At 47.1% G+C, this 22,486-nt stretch overlaps 1 protein-coding gene across 4 annotated transcripts in view; it reads right to left on the bottom strand.

The window, feature by feature from the left end:
- Positions 1-5,038: 5,038 nt before the first annotated feature.
- The window catches only part of IL5RA (interleukin 5 receptor subunit alpha), a 34,462-nt gene continuing 17,014 nt past the window's right edge, over positions 5,039-22,486 (bottom strand). For 3 of the 4 annotated variants that reach the window (XM_024747073.1, XM_024747072.1, XM_024747074.1), the window contains 3 exons: positions 11,591-11,687; positions 10,244-10,328; positions 5,039-5,677 (listed from right to left, as the gene is read on the bottom strand). In XM_024747073.1, coding sequence (XP_024602841.1) covers positions 5,591-5,677; positions 10,244-10,328; positions 11,591-11,687 — 269 coding nt within the window. In that variant the 3' untranslated portion in view covers positions 5,039-5,590. Of the gene's footprint in view, positions 5,678-10,243; positions 10,329-11,590; positions 11,688-19,507; positions 20,131-22,486 lie in introns of those variants that run through there. The other variant, XM_024747075.1, reaches the window with a different exon arrangement.

The raw sequence follows: 22,486 nt of genomic DNA, 5'->3' as shown, positions 1-22,486 counted from the left end.
GAGTTGTTTTTCACACTCGGGCTATCCTACAAGATCAGGGTAGACAGATAAAGTACAGGAGGCCCAGTTAAACTTGGATTTCAAAACTAGTACTTTTTTAGTATAAGCATGTCTCATGCAACATTTACCGAAAATTCAGATTTAACTGGGCCTCCTCTATTTTTATTTGCTAAATCTGGCAAGTTTATGCAGGGAAAAAGTTGCCTGCTCATTGAGGTAATTCATTTCTAGTGCTAAATTCCAGGGTCTTGCTGATGTGTGATCAGTTCTTTGAAGGTTGATGCCTCTGAGGGTGCCAGCACGAGGTTTGCTGTTTTAAGCTCTCTTTGGTTTGCTGGACTCTCCCACCCCCTTTCCGAGGATGGGGTGTGTGTGTGTGTCCAGGGAGCTAGGCCCGGATGGCTCTCACAGCTGAAAAGGTTTACTGTCGTCGAGCCCTTTAAGAGGAAGCTGGCCGACCTTTGAACTATGGCACCAGTTGTGTAAGTGTTGATTTCTTTCCCCCAGTTTTCCCCCAGGCTTATGCATTCTTTCATTTTATCACCTGGCAGGGACAAATCTTGGGTTTTCATTTTAATAACTGAAAGAAAACGAATAATACACCTTCACGGGGGAAAAGAGCCCACTGGAACTTTAACAAAAGGCACGTGAGTCACGTGAGCAGAAAGGGCGGTACGGGCTCCCGGAAGGTCGGTGGGCGGTAGAGGCTCCGGGAGCCCGGGTGCCGGCCGGCCGCTGAGCTCGAGGCAGGCGTTTCTGAAGGGAGATCCACGCCAACCGTGAGTTCTTGTAACTTCTTTGTTAAACTCTAGTGATATTTCTGCTGTTTCCACACAGCGTTAATAAAAGAGTGTTGCCTAGAGTTCGGTTTTTTCGATCTGAGCTGAATAGAGTTGTCTAGTCTGGCTTGCACTTAAGAAACTTTCTTTTTCATGATGTAAGTTCAACCGGTTCCTACGCAGCTGTTCAGGGCACAAAGATAAACAGGGCCGCCTTCTCGATTTCGGAGTGTTTCTCCTTTAAAGGAGACAGAAAATTTTTAAATAATAAGTGATAAAATAGAACGGAACAGAAGGTACTTGGGGAACATAGACTTCCTGGTGGCAAAGAGCCGAGATTTAGAAGCTAAACTGTCTACAGGGTGGGGGGAAAAAAAAAAAGATTGAAAGGGCTTGTCCATCAGAGAAAGCTTCAGCCGCGGCTTGGAGGGATGAGGGACATGGTAGTTGTGATACAGGGGTGCTCCCGGGGGACGTGGCTGGAGAGCTACGGGGAAGCCAAGTCGGAGGGGACTTTGTTTTAAAAGGAGCTTGAACTTGAAGGTGCTGGAGTTATTTAAGGGTTTTGCGCAGGGGTGAATTAGGTAGATGTGCTTCTGCTGAGATGTCTCAAAGTAAAGGAAATACTGGAGGCCGGGATACTGAGAGGCTGCTGCGTTGGTTCTAGCTGAGGGATAATGCAGACAGTAGTGTGGACAAAGAATGAGAATGTTTGGGGGGAAAATGAGAAATGTGCTCCTGTTCAATGTGCAGACAATTCGCTGTCAGTTGTGTTCGGCGTTTCTCGTTCTGAACTGCATTTACATTCATATCTATTATCTAAAAGGGGGATACTGGGGGAAAAAACACGGTTAATTCTTTAAGAAGAAATAGTTTCTGAAAACCAGGTACCCTGGAACTTGGTCTGTAGGCTGTGGAAGCAGGAATAGCTGCACAGGGGTCGTCACGGAGACCCTTGAGCAGACACGAAGTCCTATTCTAATTAGGTTTTTCACCTTTAGTCGTGCGCTCAAAGACTTTTCAGTTCTCAGTTCTTGCTTCCAGATATCTACTTTTTCTTTAACAAATTAGCACCTAAGGATTGTTAATTCCACCAGCAGATGGCCCTGACACATACAAGCCTCCCCCATGAAAACGTTTGGATTTTTAATCAGGATGTTCTCGGCCCACACGGAGTTCCTCCCCAGACTGCATCAACAGGCATTTCAGTGAGGCTCAGGTGGCCGAGCTCTCGGCAAACTGCCCTTGCCCCTCTGGTCTTCCCGGCGTGTCCCCTGCTGAGCTCATCGCGTCGCAAACGCTAAATTTCAGGTGGGGCTGAAATCCTTATTGGAAAGGCTGTCGTTCAGAACCGCTGTTCTGAGCCTGTGACCATGAAGGCTCTTGGGAGGGAGGTGGCCGTCCACCGTGTCCTGGTGGGAGATGGGAAGAGGTGGGTGCTTATATCTCATCAACCTGCTGACGAGGGTATTTGCTGTGAAGCGTTCACACTCTGATTTGCCATGACAGGGCAGTGAAAACAGGACACACCGCTCAAAACCCAAGTCCTTTTGTTTAGTAATTTACACATTGTAGCGCAGTCACGTCATCAGCAGAAAGAGACCCAGGCTACACCAGCCAGATGGCCGGGCACACGCGAGCCTCCTGGTTATTTCCAATCATGTTCTCACTAGACACCCGTCTTCCTCTCCGTGCTTTCAGTTTAGACCTTGATGATCTCTACCAGAGAGCATTCAGTTCCAACTGTTTGCAAGGAACTGTGACAGGGTGGGAAGAGGGTTTAAGAGGGTCCAAGAAGCATTGATCCCTTCTAAGAGTCAGGGACTGTCCCAGAGGCTGCAGATAAAAGTGCATTTCACATGAGCCCCATCGTCCTGGATGGCCTATCCTACAGGGCAGCCGCTGGAAGAGGGCGGCTGAGGCCCAGAACGAGGCCCCGGAGGCAGGATCAAGCAGACTCTGCTTTGGAAGGTTTCACGAAGGAGGAGACGTGGGGTACACGTTCCCAAAGACTGAGTGTGAGTTCCACAAGGCAGAAAAGGAAGGGCCTAACCCTCTAGGGAGACACATGGGCTGCTGTCTGCTGCCCTGACACTGATTTCCCCAAATCAGGCGGTGGGTCGGGCTCAGTACCGGGGTGACGGCTGCTACTGAGGTGGAGGCAGGTGGGTGTGAAGCCAGCACCTCACCAAACAGAAAGAACTGGCCGCACTGGGCACGGCTCTCTCCTTGTCCAGCCTCCTCGGCAGAGGCAGTTTTCACAGTCGTAGGTTTCCGGGTCCCAGTTTGAAAGAGATCAGATGTGGAGTAATAAGTCGAAAAAGGGGTAGGGTTTTTGTTGTTTTTTTTTGTTTTTTTTTTTTTTTGCAGGGCTTTGCCTGCAACAAAACAGTTGGTTTTCAAATTTTGATATTCAGCAGAATCACCTGGAGCCGCTGTTCTCAAAGTGGGGTCAGGAGACCAGCATCAGCGTCACCTGAGAGCTTAGGGGAAAGCAGATTCTCAGGCCCCCAGGACCTACTCCGTCACAGGCTCTGATCTGCTTTAGTGACCCTGCCAGGTGATTCTGATGTGCTCAAGCTTGAGAATGCTTAACCTAGGACTCCTACAGATTCCTCACCTCCATTCACAGAGCTTCTGCATCAGGTGATGAGATACTTTGCCAGTCATTGCAGCCGTGCCCTCCTGGTCCCACCCCCTAAGCAGGCTTCAGCTTGTTTCCTAACCGTCCCCTCCACATTTCCGGGGTCACTAGTGCCTGTGATTCAGCCCCTCACTATCCATTTCTTCTCTAACGTGCTCTCTGAGCCACAGTGATTGCATCTGTCAGACAGGGGCAATCGTACCATGTGGGCTTCTCAGGATTAGAGGTGATGTCTGGGAGGCGTGTGGTGCAGCTCCTGACATTTGGTGTCTTAGCTCAGGCTGCTGTAACAAAGCACCACAGTCTGGGGGACTTATAAACAACAGACGTTTATTTCTCAGAGTTTTGGAGGCTGGAAGTCCCAGATCAAGGTGTCGGCATGCTGGGGTTCTGGTGAGAGTCCTCTTCCTGGTTGCAGAAGGCCAACTTCTCATATCATCACGTGGGGGAGAAACTCTGTGGGATCCGTTTGTAAGAGCACTGATCCCATTCGTGAGCATTCCAACCGAGTCATCTGCCCAAGGCCCCACCTCCAGATACCACTACATTGGTGTGTGGAGTTTCAACATGTGAATGGGGGGTGGGGCGCATTCAGTCCATAACTCTTGGAAATAGGCAATAACTGACAGATGACAGACTGCTGTGCCTACTGTCCTAGGCCCAGGTCCCTGCTATTTGCAGTGGATGGTTATCAGAAGAACAACCCCTGGGGACTTCCCCAGTGGTTAAGAATCCACCTGCCAGTGCAGGGGACACGGGTTCGAGCCCTGGTCCGGGAAGATTCTGCATGCCACGGAGCACCTAAGCGCGTGTGCCTAGAGCCCATGCTCTGCAGTGAGAAGCCTGCGCACTGCAGTGAAGAGTAGCCCACACTCGTTGCAACTAGAGAAAAGCCCGCGTGCAGCAACGAGGACCCCACGCAACCAAAAAAAAAAAAAAAGAAATGAAAAGAAACACAACCCCTGGAAGTATTTGGTAGTCAACATGCCCCATTCGTCGATCAGACTGACTAAATCAACTATGAAAAGCATGTAAAGAGTCTGCCATGGTGGAGGTTTGTTATGAGCACTGTGACCTTTCCCTGTTCTAAGCTTCCTGCTCCAGGGCCGTGTACAATCAGCACTGTTTGGATCCCTTCAAGTACCAACTGTCCCTCCTAACCCCTCTCTGCCCAGGCCGCACCTGTACTTGGTTCTACCTGTAGCCCATGGCCCATCGCAGGGGCCACCCATCTAGTTGCAGACTCATACGGGAGGATGTTAGAGGAGGAATTCCTGTCTAGATTGGCATGTTTGTTGGGATACCTGTAGGACCCCTTCCAAACCTCCAAGGCTAGTGCTGACCCAGCACTACTTGACCAGATGCCCAACAGGTTGCTCTGAAGTCTTTGCAAGCAGACGTCTTTTCAGAAAATTCATTAATTAAGTGATCCCCTTCCAACACAATTCCACCCAATGCCTTCCTCAGTATATTCCCAGAATATCAAGGCTGGCTTTGAGGATATAATCTTCAAACAAAATCCTGTCCCCTCCTTTGGTATGGACTGATACGTTAGCTTCTTAGGTTTTGAAATTAGTTTGCCTCAAGTGATGCTACCTTGATTGTGCCTTCTCTCTCTCTCTCTCTCTCTCTCTCTCTCTCTCACACACACACACACACACACACATAAACACACACACACACTACTAAGAAAAAGTATTCCCGAACTCAGAATAAAAGCACCATGGCTCCCACTTGCTATAGGGAAGACAGTCTTCAATCCAAGTTCACTGTTCAGGATGGTGCAAAATGCTTTCTTCCTGAGATTTTAGCTGATCATTGCCGTTGGCAGTTGAACCAGTCAACGTGGCACTCACTACCAGAGTAAACACAGTTGATGTTAGCCTTAATAACTGTCTCTCGTGCAGAAGTGTTTGAGGTGAGTGATGCAGATCAGGAGGCTGGCAGGTGAGGAGGTGCTGCCCTGTGCAGAGATCAGACCTGGCAGGACAGTCAGATGAATCAATCAACCTGTGTGAGTTAGGGATTTGTCTGGGTGTTTTCCCCCTTGCAGCTAGATTGAGTGTTCAGTAAACTCCAAACTCCTCTTAGCCAAGAAACAGTTGTTCCCATTCTTATCCCCGGGGCTCGTACGTGTGAGTTGGTTTTGACGATGCTCCGGGGACAGTCAAAACACAGAGTCCTCCAGGGTCTCAGATCCAGCCTCCTCCGCATAGCTTATGACTTCAGTTTCTGTTTCATTGGAACCAGTTTTCTGCAAAACAAATCATCCTTCCTTAGATGTCTTCTAGAGAACTTTCTGAGTCTTTGAATTTCTTTACAATTGGTTTCAAGTCAATTTTGCTTATGAAAATAGTAAATGGTCACTGAAGAAAGTATGGAAAATAAGTAGGAAGAAAACCAAAAAATACTGATCAACTTAACTCCCAAGCACAGCCCACTGTTTGTCTTCAGCCCTTTTTTCTAGATAGAAAGTTATCTTTACAGTTATATGAAGAGCTTTCTAAGTGGATTTCTTTCCACGTAGCATCACATCTTATTTTAAATTCCATACAGCCAGCCCTCGGTATCCACAGGCTTCGCACTTTTACATAATGGACCCGAGCGTCTGCGGTTGTTGGTGCCCGCCGGGCCTCCTGGAACCGTGCTCCCTGCAGATGCTGAGGGATGACTGTATGTTCTTTGGCTGCCTCATTTTGAATAGTTCCATTGTATGCCATCCACAGTTGACTATAGTCTTCCCTTAAATAGGGGTGTTATGTCCAATTTTGGCTATCATAGATAATGCTGATATTAATTACAAAATTCGTGACCAAAAAAATACCTTCTGTAAGAGATTGTATTCCTTGACCCCCTTTACTCATTCAGCACATGTTTTTCATATTTTTTTAAGTGAAGTATAGTTGATTTACAGTGTTGTACCAGTCTCTGCTGGGCAGCAAAGTGACTCAGTTCTACACATATATATTATTTTTTTATATTCTTTTCCATTATGGTTTATCACAGGATATTGAATATAGTGCCCTGTGTTATACAGTAGGACCTTGTTGTTTAGCCATCCTATATACAGTAGTTTGCATCTACCACCCCCAAACTCCCAGCCCATCCCTCCCCCTCACCCCGCCCCTGACAGCCACAAGTCTGTTCTCTATGTCTATGAGTCTGTTTCTGTTTTGTAGATAGGTTCATTTGTGCCATATTTTAGATTCCACATATAAGTGATATTATATGGTATTTGTCTTTCTCTTTCTGACTGACTTCACTTAATATGATAATCTCTAGTTGCATCCATGTTGCTGCCAATGGCATTATTTCATTCTTTATGGCTGACTAGTATTCCATTGTGCTGTATATATGCACCACAGCTTCTTTATCCATTCATCTATCGATGGACATTTAGGTTGTTTGCATGTCTTGGCTATTGTGAACAGTGCTGCTGTAAACACAGGGGTGCATGTGTCTTTTTGAATTATAGTTTTGTCCAGGAGTGGGATTGCTCGATCATATGGTAGTTCTATTTTTAGTTTTCTGAGGAACCTCCATACTGTTTTCCATAGTGGCTGCACTAACTTACGTTCCCACCAACCATGTAGGAATCATTCCACACTTTTGTTCTTTTGGCTGTGCTAGGTCTTAGTTGCAGCACGGGGGATCTTTCTTAGTTGCGGCACGTGGGCTCTCAGTTGCAGCATGCATGTGGGATCTAGTTCCCTGACCAGGGATTGGACCTGGGTCCCCAGCATTGGGAGCGTGCAGTCTTAACCACTGCACTGCCAGGGAAGTCCCAGCACATTTTTTGCACTGGACACCACGTGATGCATTGAACACGCAGTGATGAACACGGCAACTGTGCTCTCTGCCTTACGTACTTTTAATAGGTTGTTGTCTACTTAATCTCGGAAGGAACCCTCTCCGGTTACCAGCGTAGAAACAGAATGGCTGGAAACCAGTCTGTAACCAATGGAAAGCTGAGAATAAGAGTTTTTTCAGTGAGTCTTTTTTATCACTAAAAAGCTCATCCCCCTGCTTCCTCCCTCCCTCTCCTCCCACCAGAGCCTGTGTCTTGAACGTTACAGAACAATTTCTGACTCAGGCCTGGACAAGCAAAAACATGCTTAACAGCCTCTCTGGGATAGCAGCTACCCTCTGAACCCCAGGATTCTGGGTACCAACATCAAGCTTAGAAGTATGAGCGGTGATGAAAAGCAGAGGGTCTCCTTTCCCACCAGGGGGAGGCTTCCCGCGGTTTGCCCATAACTCTAATGGGCCCCCTCATTGTCCTTGGAGCAAAGGCCCCAAAAGTGGGTTGGTTGCACAGGCTCTGCCTTTGAAGGTACAGGCTGGGGCACTGCCGCACGTGGCCCAGCTGTGGTCAGCTCTGTACTGAGGCACCTACTCCTCCAGGTGGAGGTGGTAGAACTGAGGGCAGGAGGTGACCGTTCATTTCCCCAGTTCTCCCCACTCTCCCCCTCCATGCTGCGGCCCTCCCGCCCCACCCCATCCCTCTCACTGATCTGTTTTTTCCTGACCCGCTGCAATGTGAGAGGAGAGTGCGTTGTCCGGAAGAGCTTGGCAGTGATGGGTTTTGACATAAATCCTTTGCTTATTCTGAAACCAGCCTGTCTATCCCAAGATTTGTTTTGCACACATGACTTGATGGTTTGTTTGTTTGTTTGTTTGTTTTTGGCTGCATCGGGTCTTGGTTGTGCGGGCTTCTCTCTAGTTTTGGTGTGTGGGTTTTCTCTTCTCTAGCTGTCGCTCACAGGCTCCAGGGCATGTGGGCTCTGTAGTTTGCGGCACACAGGCTCTCTAGTTGAGGCGCTGACCTCAGTAGTTGTGGCGCTGGCTTAGTTGCCCCGTGACATGTGGGATCTTAGTTCCCCAACCAGGGATCAAAGCCACGTTCCCTGCACTGGAAGGCAGATTCTTTACCACTGAACCACCAGGGAAGTCCCCATGGCTTGATATTAATTAACAACAAACCGCAAACTTACCCAGTAAGCTGTTAAGCCAGTTTCTTTTACCAACCTCAGAATGTGCAAGGAAATCTTTGGGGGCTGTGAAGGGAAATGAGATACCAGCACTAAGATGTGCTATTAAGAGGCTGGGTCAGATGACTTGAGTCTGCTCCTTAAACCACAGGTGCTTTCCAGGCATGAGTGTGCCAGATCCAGGAGGGATCCACAGCACGAGTTCACAGGAGGAGAAACAAGTTTCACAGTGGGGCACACTTTCCTTCCAGAAAAGCTATGGGTTAACAAGAGCAAGCTGGCGGTCCCCCTGATAAAGGAGACCACAAGCGTGGAACTGAGGGTAGGGGTGACTCTTGGGCCAGCCTCGATTCTCTGCTTCAGTAGGTCAGTAACTGTCATCCGCTAGATCATCCCAAACACCCGAACTGCAAACTCTAAAGAAAGGTCACCTCTTACTGCAGTGATGCATTTTGGTGAGTGAGTGATCGACCCAAACGCCCCTACAACCAGTCACCAGTTGACTCATCCTACCATGAGTAACTTTATCAGAGAGAAAATGAAATTTATTAAGAAAATTGCTTGATGAGGGTCTGCAGGCTGCAGCCTGTGGGCTGAGTCTGGCTCATTGCCAGATTTTGTCAATAAAGTTTTATTGGCCAAAGCCATTTGCATATTGTCTGTGGATGTTTTCCCACTACAGTGACAGTGTGATAAAACATTTGGCCCTTGAATGTTTACTATCTGGCTCTTTACAGAAAGTTGGCTGGCCCCGATCTAAATAACCATTCAATTTAAGGACAGATTTAACAAGCAACCTGCAATACACTGAACATCCCAAGACCTTGCTGACAAAAATTAAAGAAAACCTACAAAAATAAGGTGAGATGTCACATTTACAGATCGGAAGACTCATTATGTTTTAAGATGTCACTTCTCCCCAAATGCACCTATAATACAAGACAATCCTGATCAGGATCCCAGCAGCTTTTTTTGTTGAAATTGATAAACTGGCTCTAAAATTTATATGGAAATAAAAAGGACCTAGAATAACCAAAACAACTTTGAACAGTCATGTTTGGAAGCCTTACACTACCTGGCCTCCAAGTTTACAATAAAGCTCTAGTCATCAAGACTTTGTATTAGCATAAAGATAGACAAATAGATCAATGAAACCTAATAGTCCAGAAATAGACACAGATATACATGGACAACTTATTTTCAACAAAGATGCCAAGGCATTTCACTAGGGAAAGGATGACTTCTACCATGTGATGCTAGAACCATTGGATGCCATTGGTAAGTGAGCATTCAGTTAAGCCTAAGTGCTCTGAATGGTTAACAGCGCCTAAGAAAACATATTTGGAGAAATCATTTGCCTTTTCTATGGTTCTTTATACTAAGGAACTAGGAAAAATCCCTCTGAAAAACTTTACTGATTGGGGTACCCATGTGTAGAAACACTGATTGTTAGAACGTCAGAGATAAACAGGTCATTGGACCATCGCATCTGTGCCCCTTACTGTGCAGAAATGGAAGTCAGGGCCCATGGGGTTGAAGGAATTGCCCAAGGTCTGGGTGATAAGAGCTGGGTGATAGAAAATAAAAGCTCAAGTCTGACTGGTGAGGACACTCATAACGGAGTAGGACCTTTGCAATATTCAAAGACTGTAATGAACATATATTAAAACAATCAGCCGAAGAGCAGAATGACAAAAGCAACCTGAAGGCACCTGGCCTCCTGGGTAAAGACCCTGCCTTGTTACATGGAAAACGAATGACCCAGTGACAGATCCCTGAGGACCCAACCCTGGGCAGATATGACATGTCATAAGAACCTTCAATATTACCTCATAGTTGATGGTTACAAAGAATTCTTTAATATTACTCTTTGGTGCCGGAACAGGTGGAAACACCTTGGTCCACAAGTGGCATCTGAAAACAGAGTAAAGGAGGGAAATAGATAAGCAAGAACAGCCTTTCTTGTCCTTAAATATCTACTCTAAAACTTGACCTAGTTAATCCCTGGGCCTGCTGTTTTGTGAATTCAAAATGTTCATTGACTAAGACTTCCAAATATCTACACTGTAGTAATAGTTGAAGAGCTTGGGGGTGCTGCAAGGCTCTGATGGGACTTCTGAATCATCCGAGGAAGACAAAATGGCAGTTGCTTCATGTTGGTGCGTGTTACCAGGCCTGATTGCTGAAAATGATGTACATCACGTGCGGGGGGCCCCAGGGTTACCCATGATGCTGGTAGGCAGCCTCTCCCCCTAGGTGCCAGCTCTCAGGGTTTACTGTCTTTTTCTTCTCCTTTGAGCTGCCAACCGCCCCCCAGCCTATAGATGCCATCTGATAAGACATTTTTAATAGTGAAGCTGTTTAAAATAAAAGTCACTTTCTAAATTATGAAAAAGCTAATAAGATAGAACATGTTCTGCAGCCTCCTAAGTGGCGCTTGGCCTTCCCGGACACCAGAAGGGATGAGAAGTTCTTATGGGGCCGTTTGCAAGCTCTAGGTTTGGCCACCAAATCTGCATGACACTTCTAGAATCTGTCTGACCTGGGAATGATCAGCCAGTAAGGGACTGGATGACCGAAGGGCCAGGGTAGGAGTTGGTACCTCATAGTTGGGGATCATAACACAGGAGGTACCATAGTGAGTTCAGCATCCAATGGGATGCCTTCCTTTACCCAAGACGTAACAAGCATGCCCTGGGGGCTCAACAGAGGCAACCAGGTAGGGAGTGGAAGGCAGTCAGGGAATCAAAGAAACACAAATGTAAAAACCTTCATAGAGGGACTTCCCTGGCATTCCTGTGGTTAAGAATCCACACTTGCACTGCAGGGAGCACGGGTTTGATGCCTGGTTGGGGAACTAAGATCCCGCATGCCACGCTGTGCAGCCAAAAAAAAATCCTTTGCGGAGATGAATAGACTGTCGGCAAATTCAGGAAGGGGGTATCTAACGACCGAAGGCTGTGTTGTGCTCTGTATCCAGTTTCTGTAAATCACCTACTGTTTACCAGTTTTTTATTTGGTCCACACTCATCTTGGAAAGGCTGCCCGGGAAGACACAACAATGTCATACATTCCACCTGATAACAAGAACCCTGCATCCAGTGGATGCATGGCAAGAAGGTAAAAATCCAATATTTAGATCCCAGTGAAAGCACCCAAATAAAAAGAATACCTACCTTCTGCAGATGAGTGAGAAAATTAACAAGATGAAGCAGATGGTCGCCATAACTGCAATAAGGAACCATGTTGTCCAGGGCTTCTGCTCATCGTTTCCTAACGAAAAAAAACAAAGCAAACGAAATCAGAACTAGAATCGTCAGCAGGAAAGAGAGATGACTTCACTAGGGCCTAAGGGGGCTTGGGTCAGAGTTCAAGGCGCTGGTGATGCTGGGAAGGTAGCTTAACCTCCCCGAGCTTTAGATTTCTCATCTGTAAAATGGGGCAGGGTGGGCAGAGAGCATCCATCCCACAGAGTCGATACAAGAGTGAAATGAAATAACGGCAGTGGCAGTGAGGCCACTTTTAATCTTGAGGCATTCTTTAATCAGTGAGCAGATACTCATGGAGTATATTCTAGGTAATGTGCCAGCTGGATCTCGGAGCTTAGGAGCTTTTGGTGAGTACTAAGGTTTTTAGATGAAAAAGGTGCAAAAATGAAAACGTGGATGCTAACTTGATTCAGTACAGAAAGTATAAACATGCCACATGCTGCCGACCATCTAGTTAAATTTGCTTCTAATCTATACTCAAGGATAGATTCTTCTGTGGGCTTTGATGATAGCTTTGGGGGGGTGTGTGATTTTTTTTTTTTTTTAAGGTACTGGAAATACCTTCAAGAAAAACCCAAGGCCATTTACCAAATGGTGTTTAAAGGGTAACCTGCTTGCTAAACTGTCTGATTCATTTTTAGAGAAGAATGCAAATCTTGAGTTATCTCCCTGAATGCATGGGTCCTTTCTGTGTTCATTCATTCCTTTATTCGCCCATTTAGCCAATATTTACTGGGCTCCTATTATGTGTGGGACGTTATGCATGTTGCTGGGAGACAGTGTTAAAAGAAAGCATGTGAACCCTCCCTTCCTGCAATTGAGGGAAGAAGTCGATAAGCAAATAAAGACACAGGTAATTTAGTGACAGCAGCTCTAAGTACAGAGGTGAGATATACACCCCACCCCAGGAGAAGCAATCCTTGGTTTGCCATTAACGGTTTCTATTATAAAATGAGAAGTGAATGTAAGTGGAATTTTCAAGTCCCTTGTAAAATATCTTAAGACTTCCAAAAGCCCCAAAATACTTAAAACTCACATCTTTCCAGGTATCAGGGTGGAGAGATGTCTCGAGGATTTAATGCTAGTGATTCCAATGTTGCCTTGATCTCGTGCCCTTTTTTTGTTTGTTTTTCTGGCCTCCTGAGAACTCTTAGTTGAGGTTTATCTTCTACCTCCCAAAAGCTTTAATCTCTCCTTCATCTCTTTCCTTCTGCTTTCAAATATTCATAGAGTCCTTTATCTTGAATAAGCCATTACTTTGCTCTGCCATCTCTCCCAACTATTATCCAATACCTCCTTTATTTCCCAGCCTCATTTCTTGAATAAGGGATTCAGGCAGCTTCCTTTTCCCATCTCAGAAAGCACTTTAACAATTTGCTGGTGGCTTCCTCCTGGTTGAAGCCAAAGGACGGTCAGTTTCTTTTTCCAACTTTATTTTTCCTGACCTCCCTCCTGAATTCAGATTTGATGCTTGCACCCACCTGGAAACCAAGCCACTGGCTCCTTTACCCAAATATTCCTCTTCTTCAATATCATTTCCTTCCCCCCTTTCTAATTTCAACTGCCCCTCACCGCTCAGCCTTAACCCTTTGGTATTTTCAACTATGGTCTATTCTTTGAACTTTGAAATGTTTGTTGAGCATAGCTTCATCTTTTAATTCCATGGCATCCTCTCCTGAGTCTTTATCCCTGCCCAGCTCCCAGTCTGGATCTGAGACTGCCTGTAGGCAGAACCCACTGGGATGTGTCTCAAAGCTGACAGCATTCAAAACCAGACTCACACCCTTCTTCACATCAAAACAACTTCCCTCATAACTTCCCCATTCTGATCTCCCCTCTTGCAAGATCCCAAACTGGAATCCTTGGAAGGCACTTGGATTCTTCTCATTCTCTGTAGCCCCTCCCTCCTTTCCTCATCCACTTGGTTTACATCACACCCAACCGTAAATGCAAGAGAACCAGCCATATGTATACACATATCCCCTCCCTTTTGTATTTCCCTCCCATCCAGGTCACCACAGAGCACTGAGTAGAGTTCCCCGTGCTATACAGCAGGCCCTCACTAGTTATCTATTTCATACCCAGTGGCGTATATATGTCCATCCCAACCTCCCAATTCATCCCACCCCCCTTTCTCCCCACCACCGGTGTACACACGTTTGTTCTCTACATCTGTGTCTCTGTTTCTGCTTTGCAAATAGGTTCATCTGTACCATCATAAATGCAAGACATGCATGCTTTTGTGTCATGAGTTTGCCTAGTCTGGAAACCTGGGTTCTATTCTTAGCTTGTTGTGAAGGTGGCCATTCTGGGCCTCAGTTTCCTCATCTGCAAATATGAGGAAGTTGAACTCTGACCCTTAAGAACGCTCTCAATGCAGCACATTTTTTAGTACCCCTGACCCAATCCACGGCATTGTCATTTGGGGTATACTGACCTCTCACAAAATTGACTTTAGTATATTTTCATTAGTGAAAGTTGGAAAGTTGTAGAAAAGAACAAAAAATAAAAGTTATCAGAAACCAGCAGTCACCAATAGCTTATCTTCTATACATGTTTTGACATTCCCTTTTTAGGTACCAGACACTCTGCAAAGTGCTCACCTTGCAGTCTCACTTGAATTCTCACAGCAGTGCTTCAGGGTGGGCGCTGCTGTCCTAGTTTGATGGATGGAGGAGCTGTCGCAGAGAAGGGCGGAGGGGGTCAGCTGAGGACCACAGCTGGTAGCCGGGGGTGAAGCCCAGGACGTGCTGAGCAGCCGTGCTCTTAACCACGGTGCAGGGACCGCGTCCCACTGCCCACCACGCCCAAACCCAGGACCCACTGCATGGGCAGGCGCTTCATGGAACACATCCTAAACATTTCTCTGTCATGGAACACCCTCCTGAGCATCCTCTTCCCGGCCTGATACCGCTTCCCTCCAAGGCAGCCCTGTTTTGTTGTGGTGTCTCAGCTGTTGGGCATGGCTGGGTTTGCGGGCTGTGTCTGCAGTAGAAGGGGGCTGCCTTGTAAGATACCAGTCTTCCCGATGATCCCTAGGCTCTAGCCAGGACCGAATCACTTTATTTAAAATCTCTGACCATGGCGTTGAAAAAGAAGTTTCATGTATTTATAGCTGTTTTACAAACAGGTGGTAGCCACACTTTGGCTCTCTGGGGCTCTGCTTTTCATCATTTTACAAACCTTTTATTTTCCCAAATCCCATAGACACTCACTGGTTCTAGGATTAGTATTCAGTTCTCTGGATTGTCACCGAGTGTCCCGTTAAACCTAGTTTTTACTGCACTTGCACGTAGCTAATATAAAGAGCAACTGGGACATACTACTACCGTGAAGTCAAATACCAGCTCGCTTTATTTCCCACTCTGATTTCCTGAATAAGGGATTCTGCCTGCTTCATTGCCCCATCTCTGAAACTCACTGTAGTACACTCTGAACCATTATGCAAGTCCCCTAACAAGTACATTCAGAAACTCTAGACTCATGTACATGGAACATAAATTTAGCAAGGGTTATGCCAAGTAGCAAAATTATTCCTGTTTACAAGTAGGTTAAACAGGTGAAGCTTGAGTCCTGCAGAAAGAATGAGTCGTGTTATCAATATTATCCGGGTGGCATCCTGGGTCCCGTTGGTGTCTCAAATTGTGCAATTCTCTGCAGGCTGGTATGTCAGGTCCTGATAAAAGTGTCGTTCACTTCTGAGCGTGCTTACACAAATCTTTTCAGTTAAACCACTCTCTAGCTGTTCACTTGAGCACTCATGTTGATAAGTGAAGATTCTCTCTGAATTAACAAAACCTCTTTGGAGAGGCAACTGAGTTTATTTCTTTCGATCAAAAAAAAGTTACCGGTGCATGCAAGGTTCTATGTGGAAAGCAAAGTCACCGTCACTGCCTGGAGGGAGGGGGCACGTGAGTCATTTCTCCCCGCCTGGTTTCTGCAGTGTCCCACCTTGCTTCAGAACTACTCCCCTACCACCACCTGAGAACAGAGCTAACCCCCCCAGAGCCGAGGTCAGCTTTACTGCAAAGAAAACCTAAACTGGCAGGTAAATTCAGTGCAAGAAAAAGGTTTCACATGTTCACTACCAAATGGAAATTGCTTGGGGATTAATGCAAAAACGAAGTTGAGAGTCAGTTATGTAAGTAAAATGAATTAAAGACAGCACCTCCTCTGATTTTACTGAAGGTAGAACAGGGGTACAGTTCCCACTGACAGTGTATATCCTTCCGGTCAAAATGATGAAGAATTTTAATTCTGTAGAAGTTGGGAGGCCCCTCGGTACATCATTAATTTGAATTTTGGGGTCTCTGACATTGGACATTTTCTTAAGAACAAGCGTTTCAAGGTAACTTGAATCTTTTCTCTGACTCAAGAATGAGTTTTCTGCCGTCAAAACGGAAGCCACGGATGTTTCTTTTCAAGAAATTGATGGGCGCCGCTGTTTGGTTATGCAGAGATGAGCTTTAGAAAGACGGAGTCGCAAAGCCTGTCCTGCCAAGGAGAAGAAGCCCTTCAGACTCTGCACCTCATTCTAGGATGTTCTCCCAATATTGACAACTTGGAGCATTTGGGAACTCAGCTGTCTGGTTTCTTGGTGACCTCGGCTTCCTCAGTTTCTGACGTCTCGACCATTTAACCTTGACAATTAGCCAACTAATGAAAATTCTCATGCTGTATATCCCAGGAGTGTATGGTGGGAAAGGGACGGAGAGGGACGAATAGCTTGGTGTTTAAAGAGAATCAGGCCCTGGACCTCGTCCCAGCTCTGCCCTCAGAGCTTTGTCAAGTCATTTTCCTCCCGGTGCTGCAGCCCCACTTGTTCTAGAATTGTATGATCTTTGTAGTTCAGACTAATAACACTTAGAGGTCGATTTGGTTTGGAGGCTTGTTCCACCCTTAAGCTGTTCATACAAGTATGACTTTTAGGGATTCCATGTTGCGTTTGAATCTAGTTTCAGACTCAACAACAGGTTCTGCAGGAAAAGAGCTCATTAGTAAATTGATGGGGCTCTTCCAGTGAAGCAGCCCTACTCTGTTAAACCAGCAGGCGCTGGGAGGAGTTCTGAGGGCACTGACAGGCCTGGATAACAGAGGATGCAGGTGCATTCGTTTACAAAGCCTCCTGCACTTGTCTCATTAGAGCGGGAGGCTGTGGCATCGTCTGCGAAGGGACCCGCCAAGCCGGTCACAGGCTCACAGTGCCAGCAAAAATCATAAGCAAGCCCTTTGGGTGGGCGAGCTTTCTAAGGCAGCTGTCAAGTGGATTGTGGGAGGTTTTTTTTAGGGAAAAAAAATCCCTTTACCTGATTTTGGGAGAGTGAAAGAGAGGGGTCGGCAAATGCAGCCTCAGTGGACAGAACGTAGGTAGTCCAGGGTCCAGAGCAAAATGCACAAAACGTGTTCTGTGTTCGTCTGGGGAAATTGGGCTCAATGACCCAAAATATGGAAAGGACATGGAGATGCTTGGGATGGGGGGGCGGGTGTGTAGGTGTACCTTTGCGCACTCAGGATTCCCTAGAGGTATCGCTGCCGTACTGTTGGTCTGCATTTGTCCCCAGTAGGACACGACCTGATGAAACTAAATAGAGAACCCCTCTTCGCCATCTTCTTCTTCTTTGCAGACTTTTGCACACAGCACGGAGAGGTGTGTGCTTTCTGGGGCCCTAGGCAACCCAGAACTTTCTTCCCTGTAAGGGGTTTGCTGGCCCTGTTCTACCAACCTGCTAAAGCAACTGAAAGCTGGCTGCAGAGGCTGCAGTCTTCACGTAGAAGTAAGAAACAGGGGTGAAGCGCTTTCATCCTGGTTCGGCCGCTTACAGCAGAGGTGACCCTGAGCAGGGAGCCCTCAGGAGCTTCCATCACCTGGCTTGCTCAACAGGGATAAGAACTGGCTGAGTTATTCCTGCAGAGTGATTGGCCCGGTGCTAGTTCATAGTAGGTGTTCAATGAATGTTATTATAACTGTGATTATGATTAAACACATCGTGTCAGCAGTAAGGCATCAAGATAATTTCCCTAAATCATGAAAGCCAGACTAAGGCTGGAGCCCTTTCAGAATCCTCAGAAGGCAGAGTCATAAGCTCAGGCCTGGAGGGAAAGAAAACACCAGATATTCAAGATACTAGAGGGTAGGAGAGGGCATAAAGCACGATGGTCCGCACCCTCAAGGAGGTTTATATTAAAATGAACGCCATGGACAACTCGTAAGGGGATATTTAGACTAGAGTAGCCTGAAGAGGTCAATGAAAATGTCCCCACTGCTTGGGCTCCACGGAGGCTGACCAGCTCATGAGCTGCAGGGCGACCCTTTCACTGCCGCCAGTCTCCACAGCCAGTCCTCCTGCCTCTGTCTCCCTGGCTGGCACTGTCACCCACGGGGTGATGAAGCATCACAGAAAGAGCATGGCATGGACCCAGTCCTGTGGCTGTGTTCTAGGTCCAGATCCATCACTTCCTAGCTCTGTCACTTGGGGTAGTTCCTTAACCCCTCTGCGTCTCTTTGCTCATCTGTAAATTAGGAAAATCCTGTGTTTGTGAAGATACATAAGATAACATAGGTGAACACGCCAAGCACAGTGCCTGCCCCAAGATGGGAGTCCCACCTTCCTCCCGTCATCTGGCGGGCCCATCTCGAGGCACAGGTCACGTGTGGCAGTCTGGTGTGGACACCACACCTCCAGGCGGCCGGGCCTGAAAGCACAGGGGAGCTCCCTGCTCCTCACATTCGGGGACAGAAGTTGAAGGCTCCCTGCTGGCCCGCCCTCAGGCCACGGCTACCAGCCTGGAAACCACAGGAGCCTGGGGAAAAGGAAAAAGCAGCCACCACATTTACCAACCCGAAACCCCCCATTTACAAAGAAAACCCATCATTGTCACAAGTTATATCCCCCTCAGGGAAGCCAAGTGGGTTTTTCCAGGTACTGACTGGGTCAACGTTTTATTCCTCAATCAGTTTTTGTCGCTAATGAGCCAGAAGCCCGCCATTTCTTCACAGAAGCTATTGAATTTGCAAAATTCATTTGGAAGACCCAGGGATAGTGGATCTGAGCTCTCTGCAGTGTCTCCCCTTCACCTTTCTCCTTCCTGGTTTTCTCCCTTTTTCACAACAGTGTGAGGATGTAGAAAGAAAGATGGTGGCAAAAGGAAAAGAAAAAGAGCACAGGCGCGGAGTCTGAGGGTGGAGCCGGCAAAGTGTAAAATGTAGGAGGTGGGCTGGAGGATCTTGAAGGTGGCACCAAACCTTCAAACCCTCCAGGTTTTGATTCCACGTGCCCTGGGGCCGGTGTGCCGGGTTTCCGCACTCATTCACAGCCCATGAATGTCAAGTCCGAGGACAAAGGCAGCAGAGTCTCCCTGTGGGACCCTTGCTTCCATCCCAGCCCCAGTTCTAACTTCCCTCCCTGATTTTCTGCTTCCAACTCTTTTCATGAAGTCCTTACGGATTCTAGAATGTGTGATGTGACTCTAAGGCTCCCCTCACCCTAAAGACACACACAGGCAAACAAACTGTGACAGAAAGCCACGGCCAGGATTTCCTGTGAGTAACAGGTCTCGAGGAAGATGCCCCGAAAGGAAGCCGCCAGCCCGTGTCGACCTTGACCGCACAGCTGAGGCATCTGAGAAGTGCGGTGAACTTTCCCCTACTCCCTGGGGTGTAAGTGCTATACATCTCAAGCCTAAAGCAATATTTTTTTTTTTGTAAATACATTTTAATTGGTACCTGGTACCATCATCGAATAGATCCTGGCCTTCAGATACGGCCTTCAGTGATGTCAGGGCAAAACCCGATTTTGTTTGAGGGGCAGGGCCTGTGCGCTGGCGGGGGTGGGGGGAGGAAGACCCGTCACCACTGATACACCAGCAACACGGCTGGGTGGATGGATGTGTAATACTCTTTTCCACGGGGAAGGGCGTTATTGTAGGAAACTTTATTTTCATTATTGCTTGTTTCCTGCATGATATTTGAGCTTCCAGGAGGGGAGAGAGAAGAGAAGTTGATGAACTTGAGAAAAGGAATATCTTCACTCAGACCAGAAACCACTCAGGAGACACCAGGTTTTGGTAAACAGGAGATGGCCCAGATAACGAGGGAGCAGAAGCATCCGGAAGTTAAGAAAGTTGCAAAAGGAGGAAGAAGTGTGGAAAGTTAGCCCTTCAGATAAGGCAGAGAAGCCAGCTGAGGAAGGGCAGCTGATAACGAGGGCTGATAAGATGAAACTGCTCCTTGCATCTGAGAAAAAAAAGTATTCCATGTTCTGGAAATCCCAGCACAGGAGGGCAGAGTTTCAGGGCAGGTGAGGAGCGCGCTGTGGCTGGCTGGACCCCTGATGGCTGCCCCTGCGCCTCTTGACTGTCCAGGGACCTTGCCAGCTGGAGCAGGACAGCAGTCCTTTCTCATCAGTCAAAACTTGCTCATCTGGTGTCTCTCTCTTGATTCAATAACCCTGGGTGATGATGGGTTAATTAGTAAATTGAATCTATTCCAGTTCGCTAATTGACTCCTGTGTCACCTATTTGAGAATATTATCCATTAATAGCCACTTCTTGGCTGTTTGATAACTACTGAATTATTTAATCTCTCTGGGCCTCCGTTTCCCTCAGATAAAGGAGGTGGACTTAATAATGTCTAACAAAGAGGTGATATGTGAGTCGGGCCTTGGTGTGAAAGTGGAAGGGGAGGGCTCCAGGGTGCCATTTTGAAGACAAGGTAGGAGTGGAGGAAGGATGTCTAGAGGAAATGAATGGAGCGGGAACCCTGCCTGGTAGGCTGCAAGCAGAGCATTATTCTCGCTGCATCCTCGCGGGGTAAGGAAGAGCCATGTGGAATGTCCCAGAGGAGCCCGAGCTTCCTGTGATGTTTATTAATCATCCTGATGACAGTAGAGAGCCTGCATTGATTAAATTCACTAATGATCCTAAAGTGAGCAGGGAAGTCAGTTCCAGAAAGGATGGATTTATAAGGCGCGTGGTAATATTAATCAGCTCATCTTCATGACCAGGCTGGCAGCAAATGAAATGGGATTTGCCGTGGGTGATGGCAGTGAGGCACACCTGAGAGCAAATGATAATGAGCCCGGTTCCAAGCTAGGAAGCTGTTATTTAGAAAATAATCATGGGGCGCCAGCTCTAAAGTGGAGAGTGAAAAATAAATTAAAAACAAGCTTAAACTCTCAGCACAGGTCACAATCTCTCTCTCAGCACTTTGGTTGGCGGTTGATGGGGGTAAGAGAACATGAAAGGCAGAGTAGGGAAGAACTGACAAGTGAGGAGACTCACGTGTTACAGGTGAGGAAACTGAGACCCAGAGGGGTTAGAGGTGACTGACTAGGTCGGGGGCAGCCAAACCCTGCCACGCTGGTCACCACTCTGTCCCCTGCCGGGGTGACAGATGACCGCGCCTTCGGATGACCTAAATGTAACTTGAGATTCCCTCTCAACACAGCTGTGGAAGCAGTCTCCGATAACTGGGCTCATGAAATATTATCTCCGCATCTCTAACTTCAGTCAAAGAGTTAGGCACTGGTAGAGCCACGACCAAAACCTAGATCTCCCGATTTGTCTCTCGCTTTCTTCTGCTCTCTAAGTTCTAAACTCTCAACAGACAACACTGATGAGAACTCAAAACCCAAACACTAAAAAATCAGAACTGGCTCCGTAGCCAAGATTCCCGCCTTGGTCTGTCTCCAAGTTAGTTTGAGGTCCTCACACAGAAAATAAAAAAAAAAAAAAAAAAAACTCTGAAACTATATGCGCAGTGATGTTGGGAAGACACTCAGAAATGTCAATAATTGGGGGCCAATGAGTTTTCAGCCTTTGGGAAATAACAAAGCATTAAAAAAAAATCCACCAAATGCGGGTCATGAAAATTAAGCTTCTGTCGCAGGCGTTTGAAGAAATTCATAGCCTTGTTGAAAATTCCCTGAGACGGATTCACGTTTCTTCTGCTGGTCCCCCTCTCGGGGAGTAGAGTGGATTTTGTCTGTGCAGATAAAGCGGTGTGGAAGGGGTGCCTGCATGCGGTGGGTCTGTTTGGTCAGGTTGGGGCCTGGACCTGGGGAGGAGGCAGGGGGGAGGGGGAAAGACTGGCTTTGGCAGCAACCTGAAGTAGGTGCAATTGGCCGGTTCTCAGTTCCTTTTGTCCTTTCTGCTTCCTTCCCAGCAAGCCTCATGCTGGTCCTCTGAGTCCCAGTGCGGTGATGTGGTGGCCGTGCCATAAGGCTGTGCTGGTCGTGTCACACAGCTCTAGAGGCTCCTTTCCCCTTTGGAAGCTCAGCGACTCAGTAAGACCAGTTCCCTTGCAGACTCAGAACCCAGCTCCATTTCTCGGGTCTTTCCTTGTCTTTCCCAGTCTCCCTTGGAAATCTCCCTGCTATGCGTCTGGCCTGACTTACATCCACATGGGCCCGTGGGTCACTGCCCAGGAGTGCCCTGCAGAGATACCCATTAGCCTAAGGGAATGAATGAAATGATAGAAAATCCTAGCATGTGCCGAAAGAAATCTCTCCTTAGGTACACCCTTCAGTGGAGCGTTAACTACCTCGTATGTTGAGGGACAGTGATATTCACGTGCTTGACCAGCCATAATCACAAAGTTAGCTACCAGGATCCCTTAAATGCGTCTTTAATTTGTTCAGCTCTTTGCACCTTGCAGCGTCCCAGCCCCCATGCCATAGAGCTAAGGTCTCTGGTGCTGGCGTCAGTCAACTTGGGTTTGAATTCCTTCTCTGCCACTTACTGGCCATGCAGAGTTAAGCAAACTGTCTAAACTTTCGAAACCTGTTTTCTCATCTGCAGAACAGT

The sequence above is a fragment of the Neophocaena asiaeorientalis genome, unplaced genomic scaffold (assembly GCF_003031525.2).
Source record: "Neophocaena asiaeorientalis asiaeorientalis breed wild unplaced genomic scaffold, Neophocaena_asiaeorientalis_V1.1 scaffold130, whole genome shotgun sequence".
Taxonomy (NCBI): Eukaryota; Metazoa; Chordata; class Mammalia; order Artiodactyla; family Phocoenidae; genus Neophocaena; species Neophocaena asiaeorientalis.
This window is presented reverse-complemented; position numbering and strand designations above follow the sequence as displayed.